The following is a 23,886-nucleotide window of genomic DNA, read 5'->3' as shown; positions in this document are numbered from 1 at the left end:
CACTAATAATGCTCCTGTGATTCCTGAAAGATAAATGCATTTCTCTAGCAGTTGTATTCCCAGTAAGGGATATAGGGAGAAAGTCATTTTCCCTATTTCATGGGTTTAAAAATGGATACCCAGAGAAAGGCAGTGCCTTGCCCATGGATAAGACAGCCAGAGCCATTCCTGGGACCCAGGAGGGTTTCTGGAACCCCTTCCTCTGTGTTCTCTCCCTGTGTAGGGTTGGCTTACCTTTCAGCTCCGGCCCATCCACTTCTGCTTTGCTGCGAAGCTTCGGCTGCCCGCTTGGATTCTTCGTGGCCCCGAAGAACTCATAGAGCAGGTTCTTCTCGGCCGGCCCTGCTGGCTTCTTGGTCGGCAGGGTCATGGACATGGTGCCCACTGGGTCACTGCAACCCTCCTCACCGCAGGTGTCCTTCCGGCTCTGGGGCCACTGGCTGAGGAAGAGGCTCTCTCGACCCTTGGTCGGCTCCTTGGTGCCAGGATTCCGTTCTACAGCACGAAGGAAACTGAGTCAATGCCTCTAGAAGGCCAAGTGCTAGACACCAGGAGCACCTTGGTGTGGACAAAATGATGAAGCTGCTGTAGCACACACCCGGGGCTCAGACCACTCTGGGGGACTCTCTCAGCCAGATACAACCCTAGTCTCTCCCCGGAGCTGCCCATTCTCATCTGCCCAGCTCATGCATCCATCTAGTCATCCATCCGTCCATCCACCGGTCCATCTGTCCATCTCTTTGACTTCCTTCCTTCCATCCAACCGTTCATTCTTCCTTCCACCCTTCCTTCCTTCCAATCATTCACAGTGCCAGGCTGGGGATACAAGGATGACTTGGGCACGGTTCTTGCCTTCGGTGAGCACATGGCTCCTACAGGACACACGGTCCACGCACCGTGGTCCCTCATCAGGGATTCTACTTCTGTTTCTTTGCTCACAGGTGATTCAGCTCACTCGCCTGTGCCAGGCCCTGACCTGAGTGCTGGGGACACGGTTGTGAGTCAGCGCCAGACTGCCCTGCAGGAGCTCACAACAAAGGAGAGAGAGACATGCTCAGAAATAGCTCCAGGACAAGGCAGATGGGAACCAAGAGCTGACAGAGGGACAGAATGGAAGAAGATGGTGGCTGACAAAACTTCTGTCTGAGAGGGTCCTTCCTTCCAGAAGGAAGTAGCATTTCAGCAGGACCTTACATCCTGGAGTGCGGGGGAGGGAGGCTCAACAAGCCTGGGTAGCTGTGGGAAAAGGCCTGGAAGCATCAAAGGGACCCTGGACATGGCTGGAGGGCAGAGCAGGGATGGGACTGGCACCAGACCCAGGGCTCTCTCCAAAAACACTGAGTATTCATTCTCCAAATGCAAGGACACTGTCTGGACCATCATGGGGTCCTCCACAGCAGTGGTCTGCACCCACATTTGTTGTTCAGCAATGGGACTTTCTTCAAACTAAACTAAGTATGGAGAGGAAATTATATATAGTTGTTTGGTTTGGTTATTTGTTTTTTTTGTTTGTTTGTTTGTTTTTCAGACAGGGTCTCATTCTGTGGCTGAGGCTGGAGTGCAGTGGTATTATAATACCTCAAACTCCTGGGCCCAAGTGGTCTTCCTACCTCAGCCTCCCAACAGGCATGCGCCACCATATCCAGCTAATTTTTTATTATTTGTTTTGTAGAGACAGGGTCTCACTATGCTGCCCAGGGTGGTCTTGATCTCCTGGCCTCAAGCAATCTTCCCACCTCAGCCTCCAAAAGTGATGGGATTACAGGTGTGAGCCACCACTCCTGGACTAGCTGTTTAGTTTGTTTGTTTGTTTGTTTGTTTGTTTGTTGAGGCATTGCTCTCTGGTTGAAGAAGAGAGTCTTACCCTCCCAGCCCCAGTCACTCCTGCCTCAGCCTGGAGGTCCTTAAAGGTCTCCCTGGGAAACGCGCCCACCTGTCTGATGTCAGCGCACTGTACTAGACACAGGGCAGGCACCTGGCATCTCTCTGGTAGCAGCTGGATCAGAGGACCTGTGCCCTTGTGTTACCTGTCAGGAGTGGACCCATTCCCACCAGCTCTCAGCACCCCTAGCCCAGTGGCTTGGGAGCTGAATCTGCATGGGACTGGCCCTGCCCCCATAGTGCTGTCCCAGCACAGGAAAGACCTGCTCTAGCCTGAGCCAATTTAGGAGATAACGATATTTTTAGGCGATCACATCCCTAGAGTCTCTTCCAAGAGTTTCTCCAGTTGCCGAGTTTAGCCCCCAGCCAGTGTGCTGAGATAACAGCACCCACTAATAATAGCCCTTTCCCCAGCGACCTGCGCACCTCCAGCTCTCGCTCACACCTATATTTGCCTGAAACATCTACAAAGTTCCGTCTTCATGCAGGTACTACACACACACACACACACACACACACACAGTCCTTCCTGTCATTCCTCTGACTCACTCACATGCACACAGCTATGCATAGGACGGGCACATGCACGTGCTCAGATGTACCACTCCTAGCAGACACACTCACATCTGCAAAGCTCTCTCAGCACACCTTTGTCCCCACATCTGTACACACGGACGCACACCAACGATGGGGAGGGCGAGTGGGACAGGACCACCTCCAAACCAGCAGCCTGAACCGCCAAGGGGGCATCCATGTGTTCCTCCTGGAGAAGGGTGGGAGGAAGGTCCCCTCAACTTCTCACACCTGCAGCCCCTTGTCCCAAAGTCCCCCTGGCTCCTGGAGGCCTTCCCAGAACCCAGAGTCAAGCTTGCTGTCCACACCTCTCATCCCTGGGCCTTCCCTCAATGCTCCATCACACAGAATGTTCCCTTAGGGCAACCTTGTTCCTATCTTCTCAGGGAGATGGACTTGGGCCGCCTTCGTCCATGCTCATGGCCCGGGGGTCATTTTTCTTTTGTCTGACACGAGTATGATCTACTGTCCTCGTGACTGCTGACTGTGGGCAAATGCCACTGCCATCAGTCTGTCTGCTTGGAATCCTTGGGTCTGAGTGGCTAGGTCAGAACAAAAGGCAGGATCCTGGGGTTAAGGTGGAAGAAACTTGGGAGGTGGCTGGATTTCCTCCTAAATCCCTGGAGCCCCAGGGCACAAATCCTGGGGCCAGCACTCTTGAACTCTTCCTGGATAATTTGCACATCCACCCCTGCCCCAGAGAAAGGACCAGCCCTCGTGGTCAGAACAGGTGCCCCCATTAGACACAAATGACCCTAGCTGCCAATCTACTTCTGTCCTCTCTGGCTTAGAGTCCCTGTGCTGCAGTGTCACCCTGGACCCCGCTGGAGTAAACACTTTTTCAATGTACTGTGAATACCTGGCAGATTCAAAAATTGAGCCAGTGACTGCATGGTTTCTGCCTCTCTCTCTCCAAGCAGGTTGGGATCAGAGGCTCTGGAGCTGCTTACCCAAGCTGTGCCCTGCACAGGGGCAGCCAGCAAAGAAGGCCTGTGGGGGCTGAGAACAGCCTGCACCTGGGGGCTGTGCCCACCAGAGAGGCTGCTTTGTCCTGCTTTGCACAAAGATGCTTTATGTGCATGCTGTGGCCCTGACTGGCTTCCCGGGAAGGACCTCCTCTAGGCAGGCCAGCTCGCTAGCCCCGTTCCAGCCCCACTCACCCGTCACGTTGTGCCCCTCCACGGTGGGGTCAGCCTCGGGCTTGGAGCAGATCTTGGCAAACACTGGGAGCTGCCTCTTCTGAGCAGAGAGCTCAGAGAGCTTGTCAGAGGCCGCAGGAGGCGGCAGGGGCGGCGGCAGTAAGAAGGGGCCCAGCCCCGTGGACTCCTTGGGCCCAGGGCCATTGAACATGCTATTCTGCAGGAAGTCCTTGATGGCTCTTGTCTCCTCCAGCACCATCCTGTTGTCAGGGGCCTTGGATGCTTCCGTGGACTTCAGCGGGAACTGGGCCAGGAGCTTGCTGATCTCCAAGTTGGAGGCCCCCAGGCTGTGGCCCCTGTCTTCTGACCCCTTGGCCCTCTTGACCTTGGCAGCACGCAGGATCCCCGTGACTGTAGACATGGCAGAATCGCAGTCCTGCCGGCTGCCGAGAATAGGCATGGCCACCTTCTGCTCCAGGAGCTTGTCACCAGCACTGAAGGAGGCTCTGGGGCGCTCACTACTGCCTGTCACCAGGGGAGGTGCAAGAATGCAGGGAGCCAGCTTTTTGGTCCCTTCGGGAGAGCGGCCAATAGGCACCTCCAGCTCCCCTGAGCTCTCCTTGACCAGGATGAGGTGCTCTTTGGTGAGGCTCAGGAACTCCTGCTCCACCAGCAGGGAGATCTCATCTTTGCCACTGCAGAGCTCCAGGGCCCTGCAAACAGGTCGGAGAGACAAGACGGTGTTAGTGCCAGCCTGCCGAGGGGCGGCTCTGCAGCAGGACACAGGCCCCAGGGAAAGGAGATGGATACATGACACGACAAAAACACTCTTCCAGACAAAGGAACACATTGCTTTCTCAAGAGAGAAAATGGATAAACAGCAGACTCCCAAGAGAGCTCCACACCGGTGGGTGCAGTACCAAGATGTTCTGGGGAGGGGAATACCTGGAAATACCTGAGTTCTCTTCCAACGATCTCGCTGAGTAAGCTGGGGCAAGTCCCAGCTTCCCTGAGCCTTAATTTTAGTCCGCCTCTCCCATTTATCATGCTCAGGACCTGATGCAGTGACAGACCAGAGAGGTAGCTCACTGGGAAATTCTGCCCAGCACCAAAGGGGTCTAGAATGAATCAATAGCTCTAAGCCCAGAATGCACAGCACTCGGGCTGAGCTCTGGGAAGCCCCCAGGAGTCCAGTACAGCCTTCGTCCCCTCGTTGCATAATGATGGAGTGGACAGCCCAAGCTCATAATCTGATTCGGTCACTTCCCATCTGTGTGACCCTAGGCAGTGTCTCCGTACCCCAGTCTCCTCATCCAATTAAGAGGAGTATCATGGAGGTGCAAAGCACTCCGAACTGCATCTGGCAGAGGGTAAGGGCTATCCAAGGGTCAGTCATCATGTCTCCAGGACACATGTAGACCTGGTTGTGTCCCTGGACCCTGGATTCCACACTGTGGTCCCAGGGATACCCATGTCCACCCTGGCTGGCATGGCCTCTAACCAGATGACAGCCTCTGGACTGGGCTTCACTTTGTGGGTTGCTCCCTGCACTGACCTACAAGGGTCCCCCCATACCTGAATGCTGGCCTATACCTGCCTCAGACCCTGGCCCCACAGCTGGACCTTTCCTGGCTGGCACCTGCCTGCTGGCACCTGGCAGTCACCTGGACTCTCGGTCATGGTTACTGGCTCTCTCCAGTTGGCCCCACCTGCCACAGCAGCAGCCTTGGCAAGGGGTACCCCCCTGGTGCTCCCAGGAGGACCAGGGCCATGACCTCAGAGCCATCTACAACCCCTTCTCGATGGGCTCCTACGAGGAGGGATGGATGAGGTGGCCTGCACCGAGCATTCTGGAAACCACCCAGCACTCTACCTCAGGGAGCACAGCAGGAGATGATGATGAAAAGGCAGAGGGAAAAATAAGAGCAGAGCTCAGTGGCTGCGACTCAGGCTTTGTAGTGGGGGAGGCCCCGATGTTCCAGCTCTGACTATCCACTTGGAGCACGCAACGCAGGACCAGGCCTTCCTGGTGATGCTCTTTGTGCATGAGCACTCACACACCCACGTGCACATGGACATACATACACACGTGTGTTTGATGCATACAAGGAAATACACATATGCGGATGCAGAACAGAAATAGGCAGGCACACGACTCATGTGCCACCATACACAGAACCAGGGGAGTAGCCGCTGCATTTGACAATCAGTCAGAACAGGCACAGGCTCCAGTCCTCCAGGCTTCCTGCCGTGCTGGGCATCAACCCATAAGTGGCTGGGTCCTGATGAGGCCCAGGGGTCCTGGGGCAGAGGCTGGGGGCCAGGGTGCTTGGGGAGCTTGGGGGAAGAGCTCTGTACTAAAGATATGGGAATGTGTCAGTATTCCAACAGCCGAGACAACTGCACCTCCTGAACGCCAGCCCTGCATGTCACCTCCCAGGCTTGGAGGCAGGGAGTGATGCCAAGAAAACGCAGACTCCAGCCAAACAGGCCTGAGTTCGAATTCAGGCACTAGAAGCCCAGGGTCCTCCCCTGTAAAGTGAGTCTGACACCTGACAGCACCTGCCCCATGGAAGGGTTGGGGGGGTTTGGGGAAGTAATTTGTGCCTAGCACGGCGCCCGTGCATGGGATACACTCACGAATGTCAGATGTGAGCATCAGCTAGCCTGGCTGGGTCCTGGCCAGCTCCTCGAGGGCCATCAGGGCCACATGCGGCAAGGCCATTTCCTATTCCATTTCTCTTTCCCTCCACTCTTTCTCTACTCCCTCTTCCTGCCCTCTCATCTACTCCCTTCCTTTGCCTCCTTCTTGTGTCTAGACTGACGCCTATAAATAGGCTGCACGCTCAGGGCTGTGCCCACTGGGAACAAGCTGAATAAAGGGGATGCCAATCCATGGTCCCAAGTTTTAGATCTCCCTCCTCTTCTTCCTCTTCATTCTTCCTCAAAGGGAACAGGTGCGTCTCAAGTCTCAGGAATCAGACATGAGAAGGACTACTTTTTGCCTCCCTTCCCACCCGCGCAGCACCTTGCAAAGCAAGCTATATACCAACAGCTCTTCTGAGTTAGAAAGACTCGCTACAATAATGTTAAGTTTTTAAAAAATTGTGATAATGGCATTGCGGTTATACTTCAACAGCAACAAAAAGAGGCCTTATCGCTGAGAGATACATACCGAAGTATTTACAGATAAAATCGTGTCCAGGATTGCCTTTAAACTTAATCCGGCGGAGGGAGAGAAAAGAAAGGAGAGGATGTAATAGATGAAACAAGACTGGCCACATGTCGATCGTTGCTAAAGCCAGGACATGGACACACGGGGCCATTGCACACTCGTCACGCTACTCGTGTCTGTATTTGCTTTCTATTTTTTAAAATAAAAGTGTTACACACACACACACACAACTCACCATTGCATCCTTTAAAATACCAGCTCCAAGGGGCAGTCAAAGTAGCTTCTAAAACAGCAGTCCCCAACCTTTTCGGCACCAGGGACTGGGTTTCATAGAAGACAATTTTTTCACAGAGGTGGGGGTGGGGGTGGAGCTCAGGCGGTGAGCGACAGGGAGGGCTGTCAATGAAGCTTTGCTCACTGACTCCTGGGGGTCCGGGGTGAGGGTTGAGGGGGGTGGTGACAGCACTGGGCCTCAGCCCCGGGGGTTGGGGATCATAGTTCTAAAAGGACCCACAGGGCCCTGAGGTCCCTGTACCAAAAACCACCCACAATGGTTCCCTCTCAGCACCTGAAAGGACACCCGAATCCCCCCCCACGCCAGCCAGGCTGGGTGTGGCCCCTGCTCTGCCCGTCAGAAGCTTGTGTTCCTCGTCTGCCACGTGGGGATAATACCACCTCTCGGGGTTAGGCTGTGCACGTTCTACAAGTTGTGCAAAACGCTTAGTGCCAGCCTCGCGCATAATGAGCTTCCAGAAATGCTGGCGACACAATGATAATGTTATTATCAGTGGTCAGATCTGAGTGTGCGCCCACACAGGCCCCTGCACAGGACCGCTGCTGGCATCTGGTGCCGTGACGAGCACAGCTTCCCTGTCCCCACCCTGCTACCCTTGTGGTGTTTGAGAAAGCACTCGAGTTCCTCCCAGTCACAGCAGCCTCCTCTCTCTGCACTCCGACCTCACGATGGCTCTCAGGGGACATGGCTTCCAGATCCGACCCCTCCAGGTCATTCTCCTCTGGACTCGCTGCAGGTGCCAACGGGGCTCTTGGAAAGCTGACATTCCCAGAAGGGGCAGGGCTGTGCCAAGAACGGAGGGCCCCACCCTGGCTGTGAGCCCTCCGCGTGCTCCCCAAAGACTGGCCCAGGACCTCTGGCCTTCCCTGCCCAGTCTCTACAGCGCCTATGTCCCTTGCACCTGTCATGAGCACACTACGGGCCAGACGGGAGGCCAGGCTTCCGTACATGTGCTCACATTTAACCCTCTCCACCCCCCGGGCAACAGGCAGGATCATCCCCGCTTTGCATATGGGAAGAATGACCCTGAAAGGCTAAGGACCTTGTCACAGAGAAAGAGAAGAGGCTGGTGAGGGGACATGGCTGGGTCCAGCTGCCTCCACTGACCCCTCCCCACCCCAGCCTGGGCTTCTTTTCAGGAGATAGTTACCCAGCAAGGTCTCCCCAGCCCCCGCCCCTCGGCTGGGTTTTGCTCCCCAGCCTGAATGCAGTCGGGGATATTGTGGACTCTTCCCATCACTCCAGCCTGCGGAGGATCATCACAGTGAATCTCGAGCCTGTCATCCGTGGCATTAGCTGTCCCTGACAGCTCCGTGTCAGCTGCATGTCTGATGAGCACATCTTCTGAGTCTTCCGCCAATTTACGAATAGAAATGTTGAACGGGAGAGAGTCCGGGGCAGAGCCTTGGGGACGCTGCTGGAGACCCTCCCCCCGGCCTGACAGTAATCCTGGATCAACACTTTAGGGGAATAAATCAACCCGTTCCTTGTCATCTCATCTCCATTCCTCCCGGAGAGCCAAGAGCCGTTATCAGACACCTGGTTGCCATTGAGATTCGCCACATAGTTAGAAGTCCCCGGTCCGGGGTCTCCCCCACCTCATCCCCAAGAAAACAAGATCGGCTTATTCTTATCTGTTCTAGAAGACTGCAGGCCGCTCAGAGCTAGGACATTCTCAGAACTCAGATCAAACCAGTCCCCTGCTTAAAACTCTTGTGTGGCTTCTCATTACACACAGGATAAAATCCAGGCTCCTCTGTGATCCTCAGGGCAAGGCACAAATTGGCCACACCCCTCCTTCCAGCCACACTGGGCTTCTATCTACTCCTTGAAATGCCAGGTTCACTCTAGCCCCAGGGCCTTTGCACTTGTCCCACAGATTGTCCCTTGACTGGCTCCTCATCACGCAGGCTTCAATGGGAGCGTCACCTAAGTTGTGCAGAATGGCCTTTCCTGCCCATTTTTTAAAAGAGCCCCCCCCACTAGACACTTTCTGCTCCATCAATCTGTTCATTTTCTTTTAGCATTTATTACTATTATTTAATATCTTTTTTACATCTTTACTCCCCACAACACCCACTCCACGAGGGCAGGGACTCTGTCTTATTACCACAGAGGCCACCAAACCTAGATCGGTGCTTGGCAGGTAACTCCAGCTTGGGGAGCATTTGTGGAATAAATGAACAAACAAGCTCACTCGCTTTTACCCATGTCCGTCTCTCAGAAGTCCTGAATTGCCCGGTGCACGCCCCTGTTCCCCTCCCAGGCCAAAGGCAGCCCAGCTCCTTCCTCTGGTTGTAACCGGTGTGGCTTCGGTTCCATTTCCTGGCCTTCCATCTCACGTCCCAGCTCTGGCCTGGCATCCCAGTGCGCTGATCACATGACACTAACCATCCTGCTCGGCCCCACGCTGAGAACTCTCAGCTCTGCGAGGCAGTGCCCTGGCAGACCCCACACGGAACCCACGTTGGCTCTGACTCTGAGCCATCACCTTGGGGCTCACAGAGAGGTTTTCCAGGCACCCTGCAACTTTCCAGCGGTAAGCCCGCTTACCTGCACTGCCTGAGATCTACCTTTTTTGGTTTCCACACCCCCCCCCCCAGAAGTTTCGCCGGTTGGTCCTGGCACCTCTCCTGTGCTGTTTGCTTTCTCCTTCAGGTTAGTAAAAACCATACAATCTATCCCACACTCTATCACAATGAATGATTCGGGGAGATTAACCCAGCTCCTGGGCTCCTGACAAAGGAAGCCAGGCAGAGCCGGTGCTGTGTCTCCGGCTTCCCACCGGCTGCCACTTCTGCTTTGCCTACCTCCCGGAATGAGAGTCGCCCGATGGTGACTCTGCACTTGGACGCCGTGCATTATTTCTGCATTTGCAGTGTACTTAGTCATATAAAAATAAAGGCTATTGACTGGCTGGCACCCCTTACCAGAATAATGACTAAGCAAGCATGCTGTTAGCAGTTCTGTGTACACGATAACACAGAGCAAAGATGAAAACTGCTATTCATCTGAGCCAAACAACAGAAAAATGCAAGCAGAAAATTGTTAGTGTTGGAGGAGGATACCAAAACAAATATTTTCTTCCTGCTATGGCATTTTAGGCCGACGACAAACACAGTCCCCAAGGCAACAAGGCTGATTAGAGTGAAGCAAGTGAAGGGCTGGGGCGTCGGGTGCAGACCTGGGCTGGAATGGTGGTCCGTCCGTGGACTGACCTTCTGGCTTTGGGAGGGGTTCTGCCTTTACGGGTCTGCGTGGGTGGAGCAGCACAGCGTAGTAATTAAGAGGTCAGTCTTGGAGGAAGGCAGAAACTAGACTCACATCCCCACCATTTAATGGGGGCCAACCCTTTAGCAAGCTGCCTACTATGTCTAAGCATTGGGTCCTATTTCACAAAATAACAGGAAGGGGTATTTATTTATTTAGTGCTAACTAACAATCCAGGCACTGTGCTAAGCACTTATATGCAAAACCGTCGTTTTAATCCCCACAATCCCCCTAATGGGATGGTGTGGTAGGCTGGTCATAGTAACAGCCACCATCTGATCACACCCTCCTGTATCCAGACTCCTTGGTAGTTCCCTCCCATCTTGATTCAGTGGGAAGCAGAGACTTGAAAAGCATTGGGGTATTAGGGCTTAGCCTCTTACTTCTCTGGGGACTCAGCAATGTCCATGTGAACAAGACCAGACTAGCCTGCTAGAAGATAGCACATCACATAGAGGAAAGCTCCAGGGTGCCTCAGCCAACAGCTGGCCAGACCCAGGGGTGCAGGTGCATGAGTGAGCAGGAGCAGAGTTCCGCCTAGCCCAGCCCGCATCAGAAGAACCACCCAGCTGAACCCAACCCAAACTGCTGAACTACAGAAACAGGGGCTAAGTAAGTAGTTGCTAGTTTTCAGTTAAGTTTTGGGGTGGTTCATTATATATCAAAAACTACCTCACACAGATGGATACAATTATTCCAATTTTAAAAAATGAAGAAGCCAAGGAACGGAGAAGTTAATTTCCCCAAAGTCACAGAATTACCAAGGGACAAAGAGGGTGAATCAAGGCACTCAGATGCTGCTCTCTTAACCACTAGGTGATACTGCTTTGAAAGCCAAGAGTAAAATGCTGTGTGTAAAAATACTAGTGATAGGTACCTAAGTTGGGAGAGCAAGAAAGACTTCTTTGAGGAAGTGTCATTTAAGCTGGGGCTTGACAGAGAACAAGCATTTAGCCAGATAAAGAAAGCAAAGAAGAGCTTTCCAGACACAGGGAATAGCATATGCAAAGATCGTGAGGTGGAAAAGAGCTTGGTGCACTGGTGGGAAAAATGTTTGAGTGGGGACATTACTACGGCAGAGGGGCAGCATGTGAGGAGAGGTAGAGATAAAAGCAGGAGTCAGAATCTTCCAGGCCTTGGAGGTAATGCTAAGGAATCTTATTCTAAAGGCACGGAGGAACCACTGGAGAGATTCGAGCAGGAAGGTGTCAGGCTCTGGTTCCCACGGATGAGGGGCATGTCTCCCGGGGCAATCCAGAGAAGTGACAGGAGGGGACTGAGGCCTGAGCCAGTGTCTAATAGGAGTCTACCAGGGGCTAGGTAATATAGTTGGTGCTTGCCCCACCACAACCAGGAGGGATGGGGGCATCTTCCTTTCCAATTTAGAAAGAGAAAACTGAGGCTCAGGAAGACGTATTCAACTTTACCCGAGAGAATGTGTTGGTACAGGGTTGGATCCCAGGTCCACGTGACTCTGAAACCTCTACAGAAGTGGGAGAAATAGCAAAGGCTTTGCAGCCAGGAGACCTGAAGGGTGACCGTCTACGATTCACTTTCCTTCTTTAAGCCTCAGTTTTGAGGAGGGCCAGAGGCAGGCCAGGGAGCTGCCAGGAGCAGCCAAGCACTAGAGGACGAGGCAGCAGAAGGCAAAACTTGGTGGACAGGCTGGAGGCACGGCCACGGGATGCGGGGCCACCAAAGGCTCCAGACAAGGAGAGGCCTCCCCTCACAGAGGCAGAGGGTCTGGCATCTAGCCTGGCACTATTCCAGACCAGGCTGGTGTGCACTTCTGGGTCTTCCTGTCCGCATGGGGATCAGGGACCCATGTTCTATTTCTCTGGGACATGTGACATAGCACTCAGCATGGCCCCTGTCCAATGTGGAGGAAGGGAGGTGGCCACCTCTTTATCAAGCTGCCTGTGTCTTTCTCCATTTGTTCCCTTTCCTCCAGATCCTGGATTCACTGAACTGCCTGGGACTCCTCTCCCTATACACACATCACAGCCTAGCACACACCACAGCCATGCACACACAGGCACCCATGCACACACACCACATACACACATACACACACCCATGCACACACACCACATAAATACATACACACACCCATGCACACACACCACATACATACATACACACACCCATGCACACACACCACATAAATACATACACACACCCATGCACACACACCACATAAATACATACACACACCCATGCACACACACCACATAAATACATACACACACCCATGCACACACACCACATACATACATACACACACCCATGCACACACACCACATAAATACATACACACACCCATGCACACACACCACATACATACATACACACACCCATGCACACACACCACATACATACATACACACACCCATGCACACACACCACATACATACATACACACACCCATGCACACAATGCCCATGCATACACACACACCACATTCATGTACACACACCCATGCGTGCACACACCCATACATACATGCACACACCCCAGAGTCTTGTACACACACCCATGTACACCATCGCCATATGCACACCACAGCCACACACACACACCCATGCAGACACGCACACATAGACACCACACCCATGCACACACACACACCATCACAGCCTTCTTGCTTGGAAATAGAGCAGGAATGAAAGAAACCAGGGAAGGAAGCTGGATCCCACCTTTCTCTCTTCCTGAAGGGCCTGAGCCAACTTCTTTCAGTTTGGGGGTAGGGGTCAGTTGAGAAGAGCTGCAGATTCAGTTGCCCTCCCAGGGCCTGTGCACCTGTGTCCCCAAAGTACCTGGAAACCCGCTGAGCTCTGTCCCCAGGGACTTTCTGGGTGGGAGGCAGGGGGCTAAGCATTGGGCCTGGGGAAAGCTTCCGCCTCCCCGCCCCCAACCCTCCAGCACTCTCCAGGCCGTGGTGAGGATTAAGTGAGATGATGAATGTGAGAGCACTCGGTAAATTGTAACGAGCACTATGCAAATGTTAGCAGCCCTGACTGAGAGACAGCGTGGGGGAGAGCCAAGCCTGGCTGCAGGCTCTGGAGTCCCGCTGGCCCCATTCACAGCCCCAGCCAGCTCACTAAAGGTGTGAAATCTGGGAAGCCGCCCAGATCTCGGTCTCTTCATCTGCAAAGTGGGATGGTGATACCCACCCAGAGTTAAAGGAGGCAACACTGACATCTCACAGCTCCCTGAATGCCAAGCCTGGTCTCTGTGTTCATCTAATTTCTCAGCGAAGGTCTTCACACATAGTAGATTTTTTTTTTTTCAATGTCCCTGGCATACACTTAGAACTTGATAAATGTCAGTCTCCTTCCTCCCTGCCGCACTTTTCTTTGAAACACCTCCTTCCCAAAGCTGAATCCCTCAGTTCCCTTTTAAACTTGAGATTCCATCGTCTTTGACCTCCAAAGTGTCAAAAAACCTTCCATACATATGCATAAGGGTCACTTGTGGTGCTCGCTTCAAATGCAGATTCCCTTGGAAAAATGGCCATCCAGCTGGTCTAGATTGGGGCTCAGGTATCCACATTTTGAGCAGCTATTCTTTCTCCACCTTGCCACACCCGCCCCCCCAATTCCACATCCCACCTCCGCACATGGTACCAGGGTGCGTGTGCAAATTTCCCTCTAGAAGCTTTGCAGCAATTTCCTGCCTGTCAGTCAGGGCAGGTGGGACAGCCTTAGAGGGGATATTGGCAAGCAGAAGTGAGACTCTGCCGCCTCCCCGCCATGATTCTCCCTCCAGGGAGCAGGCGTGAGTTGGGCCAAGGACTGGAAGGGTTGGGGGAGATGAGGGACTCAGTGAGCTGGGGAATGAGACAGGAAATACTGGGGAATAAATACAGCAATAAAGGAGCCTCGGCTGGGAGCTACACAGTGATTCGTATTGTTCAAATTATCTTTAAAACTTTTCATTTGAATCTGTTTAATAAGGGAAGGCTTACCCTAAGGAAGAGGTATTTTTTTTAATGTGACTTGGGAGCTGAATTGGAAATAACGTTGCAACAAAGATATTAAAAAGGGGATTAAACCAAACCACTGGTGGCCCATCTCTGCAGGCTCCCACAACCTGCAACGGAGCTCCCGAAACCATAAAATTAAATTACAGAGGGGGACCCTAGAAGTGGGACGTTAATCATGATTCGTCTTTCCTCAACACTGGCGGCTCCAGGTGTTAAGCAGACACGGAAGGGCTGTTCTGAAGGACTCTTGGTGTCCGTGTAGAACTCCTGTCCCTTGCTCTGATTGCCTCTGTGTTGACAGCCCTGAGCAAGTTGCCTAACCTCTCTGAACCTCTCCTTACTCATCTATGAAATGGAAGTAATATTGACCATTTACTGGGAAAGGTAGCTAAAGACAATGAAATAAAACAGAAAATTCAAAGAGAGAGCCTGGTACATACGAGGTACTCAAGACAATATCAGTCCCCTTCTCTGCAGCCTAAGACAGGAGGAGAAACACCTGCAATGTCTTGGCTCATCGATATTCTGTCCCTATGTCCCTAAATGCCTCCTCTGATGACCATGACCCTTTACTTGGATCTTGGCCACCTCTGGGCCTCCCCCTCCTTGGGGTGGCAGTTTTACAGCTCATCCATCATCCACTTCCTCATCTATTCATTCATCTATGCTGCAGAGCCACCGAGTGCCAGGAACTTGGCTGGGCACTGGGGAGACAAAGATGAGTAAGACACAGCCCTCGCCCTTAAGCAGCCCATGGTCAGGTGGGGGAGGAGGAATTGTTGCCACAAGGCAGCATGCGATGTGTGTGAGATGACCACCTCCTCACCAGAAATCCCACCCCGGAACAGCGCATCTGATTGGGGCGTTGTGTCCTTCCCTCTGGCCGGCAGGCGACAAGAAAGCTAGTTTTGAACTGACTCTTCCATTCCATCACTCGCCAGTAAAGACCCACACCATGCATCCTTAGAGCTAGGGAAGCCTTCATCTCTCATGAAGATCTCTGCTGCTTTTCCTTATTAGACAGTGTGAGTTATGAAAACCCATGCTGATGTTCTCTCCTTTTGTCCCGGTTGCCAGAATCTCAGACCAAAGTCTATCCTCAATTGAGTAGTCTCCCTTAGCCTAAATTTCCTGGTATATAAGTCTCCCCTTTCCATATTGTTCTTGTCCTGACATTTTAACCTCAATGATAACAATAATAAGTGGTGGTGGTGACGATGATGAAGATGAACATGGAGTCTTTTTCTTGTTCCCGGTGCCTGCTGTGTGAGTATTACGCACATTGTTTCATCATCCTCCATGGTAGTCCTTTAAGGTATCATTCTGACTTCTCCGTTTTTCAGATGAGGAAAATAGAGCAGAGAAACTTTGAGGAACTTGGTTACAGCTAGGATGTATGCTGAGATTCCATTAAAAAGAGGAACATAGAAGAAGGAGAAAGAGAAAGAAATGCTGAATGGGGCAAGCAATGCAAAAGTCAGAGGAGGACACACTTACTCCAGGTCATTAAGGATGGGTGGGATCTTGATAAGCAGACATAGGGGAGAAAAGCGTTGCCAGCAGTAGAATAACTGAGCAAGGGGCAAGCAGACGTGCACCTGTTTGCTGGTCTCCCCTCTGGGCTTCCAGAGTGTGGGGAGAGTGGCGAGAAGTGCATCTGGACACACAGGCAGGGTCACCACAGACACAGAGCCCTAGAGACAAGGCCAAGGGGCCAGAGGGCAATAGGGAGCCCTGGAAGATGTCTGAGCAGTGCTGTTGACGTGCTTTGGGAATATGAAGCTGATGAAGGGGGGGGGGCATCCTGGAGGGAAAGGAACCAAACGCAGAAAGACGAGGCATTGGGAGGTGGCAGAAGAGAGATGAGTGGGGTGGCATGGAGCCAATGGCCATCAGAAAGGCGGACTGCCAGGATGTGTGAGGGGACTGGAGGAGGGGAGGGTGGGGCATTGGTCTGCCAGCACTATTTCATGCACTAGTGCACTTGTCAAACAAGGGCTGGGGGCTGGGGAGGAGCACATCGATGGCAGCAGATTGGGGTGCTGAGACCCAGCATTTCTCTTGCTTAAGCGTTGGGTCTCAGGGCAAAGGATTCCAACCTGCAGCCCAAGGGGTCTCTGAAATCATTTCTCAAATACTGATAGATGTGAGGCTGTGTCTCAGGCAAAAGGGTGAACAGCAGCTTTCCTCAGATTCTCAAAGTGGTGTCTGAGCCCTCAAAGAGGAGAAAGCCGTAGCCCAGAACATGAGACTCCAGAGGTCTTCAGAGCAGGCTTCTGGTCTAGGACATCAGCCCAAGTTTCCACCTACAAGTCTTGTCCTTCCGCTCCCATTGCCAGGTTTCAAGCTTTGTAAATAACGATAATGAAAGAGGTTATGTATTCCAAGCAACTTTTCTGGAATAGTGGGATTCACCTAATTGTTTAAATAACAGTAGCACAAAGAATTGGTTTGTTTGGGAGCAATTCAAATGAGGCAGCCCTTTGGGTTCCCAAGTCTCAATGGCTCCACCAGCAGGGAGGACGGGCTGATGGGACCCGGCAGTGAATTGCTGCCAAAGCTGGCACAAGACAGCCCTCTTCCTTCTTGCCACTTATGTTGCCAGGAGGTTGCCAATCAAGAAATCATTTCTGGGCTTCTTTAAATGCTTAAAACAGATATCTTTTCTTTCTGTAAATTTATTTTCCTACTTGGATCTGGCTTGGAATGATACCTACCAAAGCCTTTTGGCTCTACAGACAAAGTTCTGTCTGATGAGTAGATGGAGAGGTCTTGGGTGCTGACCAAGGGCTTGGAAGCAGACCACACCCAGCAAACTCCAGGCCACCTTTCACCCTCACACCCTCACCCATGCTCACACAGGCTGCTGCATTTCATCCCCAGGGAATTTGTCATCTTTCCCTGCACCTGCTGGTCTATTTCACTAGGCTGTTCTTTCTCTCTTCTCAAGACCTAGCTTGGGGGACTCAACTACAGAAACCTTCACAGTTACTACTGATTGTGACATCTTCTGCTACCAGACAGCTGTGTCCCCGTCTTCCATCACACTCACAGTGCAGTGATCTCAGCTGCTGTCCCTTCAGCTCACTTCCTTCAGCCTTGTCCAGGAAGCCTTCCCTAAGCGTCAAGCCTGGGTCCACGTGCTCCCATCATCAGAACACTCATCATAATGTGCTGTGCTCTGCCTTTTGCAAGACACTGAAGGTCCAGGAAGGAGGTCAGAGGCCATCCTCAGTTTTTCCACCATTGTATTTGTCTCAGACATGGTCTGGCACGCCGCAGCAGGTGCACATGAAATATTTGTTGAATGTTGTTGTCGGGTGAATCTGTGTCCATTCCACCCACTAGACCAGGAGGTCCTTGAGGACAGGGCTTCTGTCTTATATCTGTATCCCTGAGACTTAGCACAGGGCCTGGCACTGCGTTTGTTGAATGAATCTGTAAACAAGGAAGTTAACAAATGCCGCTCCTTAGTTAGCACAGTGCAGTCACCAGCAAATCCAACGCCCCCATTCTGAGGCTGTGAAGTTTTAGAGATGAGGGGAATGAACGAATAGGTAATCTTTGAATAAGTGGCTCGCCATAATTTTCTAAGCCCAAACTTAAGACTAATTAAAAGATAACTGAACAAGATTCTGTTCGATTGAATCAGCACTAGATAGAACTATTGATTTCTCCCTTGAAGACCATTTCTGCCCACTTCTCCCCATTTCTTCCCCACCTCTGTAATTGCTACCACCGTCTAACCAGGGGCTCAAGCTCAAAACCTCAATTCAGCTTCGCTGCCTTTATGTACCCAAATCACCAACAGGTCTGTTGGCTCCTTGTAAAATACACACTGAGTCCCCCACTTTTTCCATCCCGACCACAGTCATCCTGGCCCAGCCACCGCCACCATCAGGCCTCACCTGGACTCGTGCAGCACCTTCCCAGAGCCCTACCAGCCTCCCTTCTCACATGCCCACCCCCCCACACACAGAAGCTGGATAGATTTTAAGCAATAGCTAATCTGATCACATCACACCCCCTTCCTACAAACCTACAAAGGCATCCCATGACACACGGGGTAAAATCTGAACTCCCTGCGGTGATCTCAGGCCTTCTCAGTTCGTGCCTGCCTGCCTCTGGTATACCTTATACCACGATCCCATCCTTCCCCTCTCTCTGGTTCTGCTGTTCCTCTCAAAGCTCACGCCCACCTCGGAGTCTTTTCACTAGCTCTCCCTTCTGCCCAGACGTACTCCACCACGTCATCACCTGACTGGCTCCTTCTCAGAAGCCAGGTGTCAGCTCAGAGGGTCACCTGTCCTCAGAGGGGCCCTCCCTGGCATCCCACTTAAAGGAGCTCTCGTATCACTTCACTCTGCTTTACTTCTGTCATCACTACCTGAAATCACCTTGTTTATTTTTATGTGTTTTGTATCGATCTCCTCCAACTAGAATGCCAGTTCTTTCCACATTTTGAAGTTATCACAGTTTTTATAATAGTTTACTTGCTTTCTGTTTCTCTCCCCTACTAGAATGTAAGCTCTGGGAAGACAGGGCCTTATCTGGTTCTATCCCCCTAGTTTGTAGCACAGTGCCAGGCACATAGTAGAAGGTTAATACATATTTGTTCAATGAATGAATGAACTCCAAATGTGTCCATAGAGGGAAGTCAGCTTGGGGAGAAAAGTGAACGTGGTATTGGTCGCCATTAACAGGAAGGCAGAATGTAGACAAGGAGGATCCAGTCTGCATGGATCAGATCATATCTGCATTACTGTACTTGGTTCTGGCAGTCACTCTGCCACAAGGACCAGCACTGAGGACAGGAAACTGACCAAGTTGGCACATGAGAAGAAACTTGGAAAACCAGAAGTATTTATCTTACAGAGACCAAAAAAAAAAAAAAAAAAAAAAAAAGTCCTAGAAGGCATATTGTCACTGTCTTTTTACTCTCTAAAGGGCTATTCAGAGAAAAGAGGGAATAGATTTGGGTTGGGGCCCTAAGGGCAGCATCCAGATCAATGGGTATTAGTTTGATAGAAACAGATTTTAGTTACAGGAGGAAAATGGCCTTTTGAGAGAGTACATAGTAAGGGAAGGGGCTGCACTAGGAAGTAGTAAGCTCCCCATCTAAGAAAGTGTCCAAGTGGCACAAGTGTACCACTTGGCAAGGACATTGAGGAAGGGATTCAAGCAGCAGACGACAACCTCCAAAATCTCTTCAAATTTGAGACATCTGGGTTTCTATGACATATAGGGGGAGAGTCAAGAAAAAATGTCTGGCTAACAAGAGTTCTAGAACTTCACTACCTACCTACCCCAATAGAAGAAAACATCACCAAAATTAGCAATGGAAAGACTAGTTGAGAGGTGTCTTGCAGGGCTAAAGGCATCCCAGAAACACTGTGGACAGTTCCCTGTGTGATCATTTAGAACATGGACTCCCAAATATTAATAATTTGACTATTCAAAGATGCTTCAGATTCTAAGGGAAGACAACCCACATTATTGCATAATGGCTAAGATGGTCCTGGGTTTCATTTCTGAAACTCTACCACTTCCCAATGGTAGGACCTTGGGGAAAACAATTAACTCCTCCAAATCTCAGTTGCCTCATCTGCACAAAGGATGTCATTTAAAAATGAGGGGTAAGGAACAACTGAAACCATGATGGCACAATTTGATAATTATTGAAACTCAATGACAGGCACATAGGCATTCACTATACTACTTTATGTGCTTGAAAATTTGCATAATAAACAGTAAAAAAAAAAAGGGGGGGAGTTTAAAATAGTACCTACCTCATGTAATAATTGTAGTGCCTTAAGAAATAATCATCACCACCACCATTACAAGGAATTTTCACAAATCCCCATTATTACCAGAAATGTTTAAATATCCCATTTAATAAACCCAACAACCCTATGAAATGCATGGTATTCATTGTCACTTGGCAGATGAGGAAACCAAAGCTCTGATAAATTAAACATAACAAAGTCTTCAGCTGGCAAAGGCTGAAATGCAATCTGAAACCAGAGTTATCTGATTCCACCAGCACAGCTTCCTTTCTTTCAAGAATAGCTCATTGTGTTCTGCTTGGTTGACATCTACACGATTATGACATCGTTTATACATCTAAGTCAGTGGTTTCCTAGCGTGTTCTTTTCTTGGTAGCGTGGCCCTTTTTTCAAACACAGCCTCACTTAGAACTTTTCGGTAAGTAAAACTGATGAAAGCTGAACAGCTCTCACTAAAGTGGGGATCAGGGGCTCCAACCAGCCCACTTGACTCCAGGATGGCCCCCAAAACACCTTGGGGTCTGTGGAGCATAGTGTGAAAACCCCAGATTGAAGCCAACAACAACAACAAAAACCCCTAACCCTAAGAAGTACATGTTTAGAGCAGCCTCATTTGTGTAATGTATCTTTCATTCCCCTGTCTCCCATCACATCGGATGCTCATTATCAACTCTGAGGTGGACAAGGCAGGGCATATCATCCTCAATTTGCAGATGAGGAAATCAAGGCCAAATGGAGTTAAGCAACTGGCCAAAGGTGCGCCAGTTCAATTTTTGGCCAAGTGCAGACTGGAAGTAGAGTCTGCCTCCATTAACTCAGTGTGACCTGGCAGAGAGGGTGCCATCTACTGGAAATTGCTCCTGACCCTTGGTCCACAAAGTGGACATCAGCTTCTTGGCCACTGAGAGCTTAGCACAGCCCCACGGGCTCTCCTGCCAAGGCCCTGTCCCAGAGCAGATGGCAACGGGCAGAGGAGAAGGGCTCAGTGCCACTGAAGGCCTCACAGCAGGATTTTGGCTGCAGACAAGCCATTCCCATCTGAGCCATGTCGTGCTGAGCACAGGGCAGGGGAGGCAGGAACAGCCAAAGTGCCTTCCACCTTGATCTGCAGCAAGTAAATGAGCCCGCAAAGGGACATCAGGTAGTGCAGGTCTGGGTATCAGCTACACGTTGCTTTTCTTCTCAGCTCTTACTGAGACATCCCTGAAACCAGAGGCAGCTGATAAATGCCTGAACGACTCCCCTGCTCCAGAGCATCTCTGAACTGAGCAGGAGCATGTGTTGGAGCAGGCAGCACTTAATTATCACTTAGGCTTTAATTAGCACTTAATTATTAACACTTAATCCATCTGTAAAATGGGGACACTAATATCTGCCTCATAGGGACTCTGAGAGGATTAATTAAGTTTGCAGCCCACTTTGAAGATGCAAAGCATTGAATAAGTGTTCAACAATGGCATTAACAACTACAGCAGATTGACTTCTTTTTCCTAATGAGGTCCCTTCTTCCTCTCCACTCCTTCCTCTCCTTGCGAATACCCACCAATATCTGCCCAACTTTGCCCTGGTGGAAAAACACTTAGCTCCGTGTTTCCCAGTCACAGGATTTCCCATCCAGGAAACGGGCTATTTACAGCCATCTTCCCGCACTTTAATTTTCTATTATGTCCTCTGAATATGTCAATGCCTTCCCAGTAAATATTTTGATGTGTGCTCTTGCAGCAGCTTCTGTGGAGGCTGAATGGGACAGCTGCTCCCTGTATTAGGGAATTCCAGATGTGGCTTAAAACCATCAAGACTCATCTGTGCGAATGCCCAGCCTTTAGGTGGGAGAGGGGAAGGATCTTCTCATTGCTTCTGGGGAACGCCACAAGCCATCTACCCCTTAGCCTTGGCTAGGGTGGTTTTCCAGGGACCTCGGGTCCGCACGCCTTTAGGTTGAGAAATGTCCCCTTAGTGGGCTGGGGAAGAGGCAGCCTGGAATATGGCCCTGGTCTGGCCCTTCACCCAGGTAACTTCAGAACCTCGGTCAGCTCTTCCATAAAGATTGGACAAAGGACCGTGGGGGGAGGGGTCAAGGAGCCAAAGCATATACTCTTCTGGGTTTAACCAGACTGAATACTGCACCAAAACATTCCCAAGGTCAGCCTTCATCTCGTCCCTCCCTCCTTGCTGCTGACCAAGTAGGTGGATACTCACTCTTCTTGGAAGCTGAATCCGTGGTCTCTTAGAGTCCCAGCCATGGAGACAGAGAGCTGCTCCGTGGAGGTCCTGGGCTGCAAGGCCTCCGGCAGGCCTTGAACTCTCTTCCAGATTTCATGGCAAGTCTTGTCTAGGCTGTCTTGGGGTGTGTCCTGGTGGATCCAGATGTATCTGGGGAATGGGCCCAGGGCGGAGGGGCGCTTGGCCACCAGGGCCGAGGATGAAGAGAGCCCATTCCCGCTGGCCATCCTCCTCCTCTCTTTCCGGAAGCCCCTTTGTCCACCCAGGGCTCGAAGACAAGGGGACCATCCGCCACCACCCCTCATTCACCAGAAAGGGAGATGAGGATGGGTCCTGGCAGAAGTGGGTCAGTCCTGCTTGGCTGCTGCCCCAGCAAGGCGATGGTGTTCAGAGGCCTTCGATTTGTGCGGGAGTGGTGGGTGGAAGACAGCTTTCTTTTGGGGAGGGGGCGCTTGTTTTGATTTGGCGTTTTTCGCTCTTTCCTGACTCTTGCCCCCCTCCCCCTCTCCCTTAGAAGAAAATATTTAAAAGTCAACAAAAACCAGTAGCTTAGTAACCGTGGAATCCCCCGTAGCTCAGGAACCAGGCGCCTTGGCGGGCAGAATGACATCTGGGAACAGCTGGAAGGGGAGGGCTGGCTCTCCCCAGGGTCTCTGGCACTCCCCCCTTGCGACACCGCCGTGACACCTTGCAGGGCCTGGGCTCAGCCCATCCTCGCCCGCTGAGCCCTGCGATGACTGGGTGAGGGCCCGGCACCGTGCTAGGCGCCGCGGGGGCAGGAGCCCGCCAGACTCCAGCTCGGGCCTTCAGGGAGCTCCGCGCAGGCCGAGGGCCAACGGCCCCCGGACCCCGCCGCCAAGTGCCGCTGTGCTCTCCCGGCTACTCCGCCAGGGCCCCGGCCGCAGCCGCTCTGCCGCCCCGAAGCGAGAGCGGCGAGGGTGACAAAGCCGCGCCCGCAGCCCGCCGGCCCAGCCCCCAGCGGACACCTGCCGCGGCCGCCGGGCAGCGGGACGGGCTCCGGGAAGCCGCCCGCCCGTCCAGAGGGCACGGTCTCGGCAGGGCAGGCCGGAGGGGCGGCTCTGGCCAATTTGCGTGCCAGTGGCTCCCACACCCTCGCCGTCGAGCGCTGGAATTCTCTATGTGGGTTTCAAACGCAACGGCTCGGCTCGGGGCGCGGGGCGCCCGGTTCAGCGCCCAAGGCCGGCCCGCCGGGCGGGGTGGGGGCGGGGCGGGGCCGCAGGAGCCCAGGGCGCACTCGGGTTTCGAAGTCAAGGCCAAAACGTCGCAGCCCCACCCTGCGCTCCACACACACCTCGGGGCCTGCCTGGGGGCCCTCCACCCTCATCTGCTGACTTTAACCCTAACTGCCCTTTTATGGGGTGCTCAGCCTGTGCCAAGCGCTGGGCTCATATTCGATCCTGTTCAAGCTCATGAACTCAGTACCGCTTTTTATTATAGCTCCCCATGTACGGAAACCGAGTCTCAAAGTCACAAAGAGTTATGGTCAAGGCCTATCAAGAAGTGGGGAGCTGGAACTAAGGCCCAGCACGCTAGGCCTG

The 23,886-nt window shown here is 52.0% G+C and overlaps 1 protein-coding gene across 1 annotated transcript in view; it reads right to left on the bottom strand.

The window, feature by feature from the left end:
- The window catches only part of C2H1orf94 (chromosome 2 C1orf94 homolog), a 38,520-nt gene extending 15,056 nt beyond the window's left edge, over nt 1–23,464 (bottom strand). The window contains exons 1-3 of the mRNA XM_012765313.3: nt 22,304–23,464; nt 3,615–4,306; nt 235–495 (exon numbers count right to left, since the gene is read on the bottom strand). Coding sequence (XP_012620767.2) covers nt 235–495; nt 3,615–4,306; nt 22,304–22,632 — 1,282 coding nt within the window. The 5' untranslated portion in view covers nt 22,633–23,464. The remainder of the gene's footprint in view (nt 1–234; nt 496–3,614; nt 4,307–22,303) is intronic.
- Between the last annotated feature and the right edge of the window lie 422 nt (nt 23,465–23,886).

This window comes from Microcebus murinus, chromosome 2, assembly GCF_040939455.1.
Source record: "Microcebus murinus isolate Inina chromosome 2, M.murinus_Inina_mat1.0, whole genome shotgun sequence".
Taxonomy (NCBI): domain Eukaryota; kingdom Metazoa; phylum Chordata; class Mammalia; order Primates; family Cheirogaleidae; genus Microcebus; species Microcebus murinus.
The sequence above is the reverse complement of the archived record's forward strand: the minus strand, read 5'-3'. Positions and strand labels throughout refer to the sequence as shown.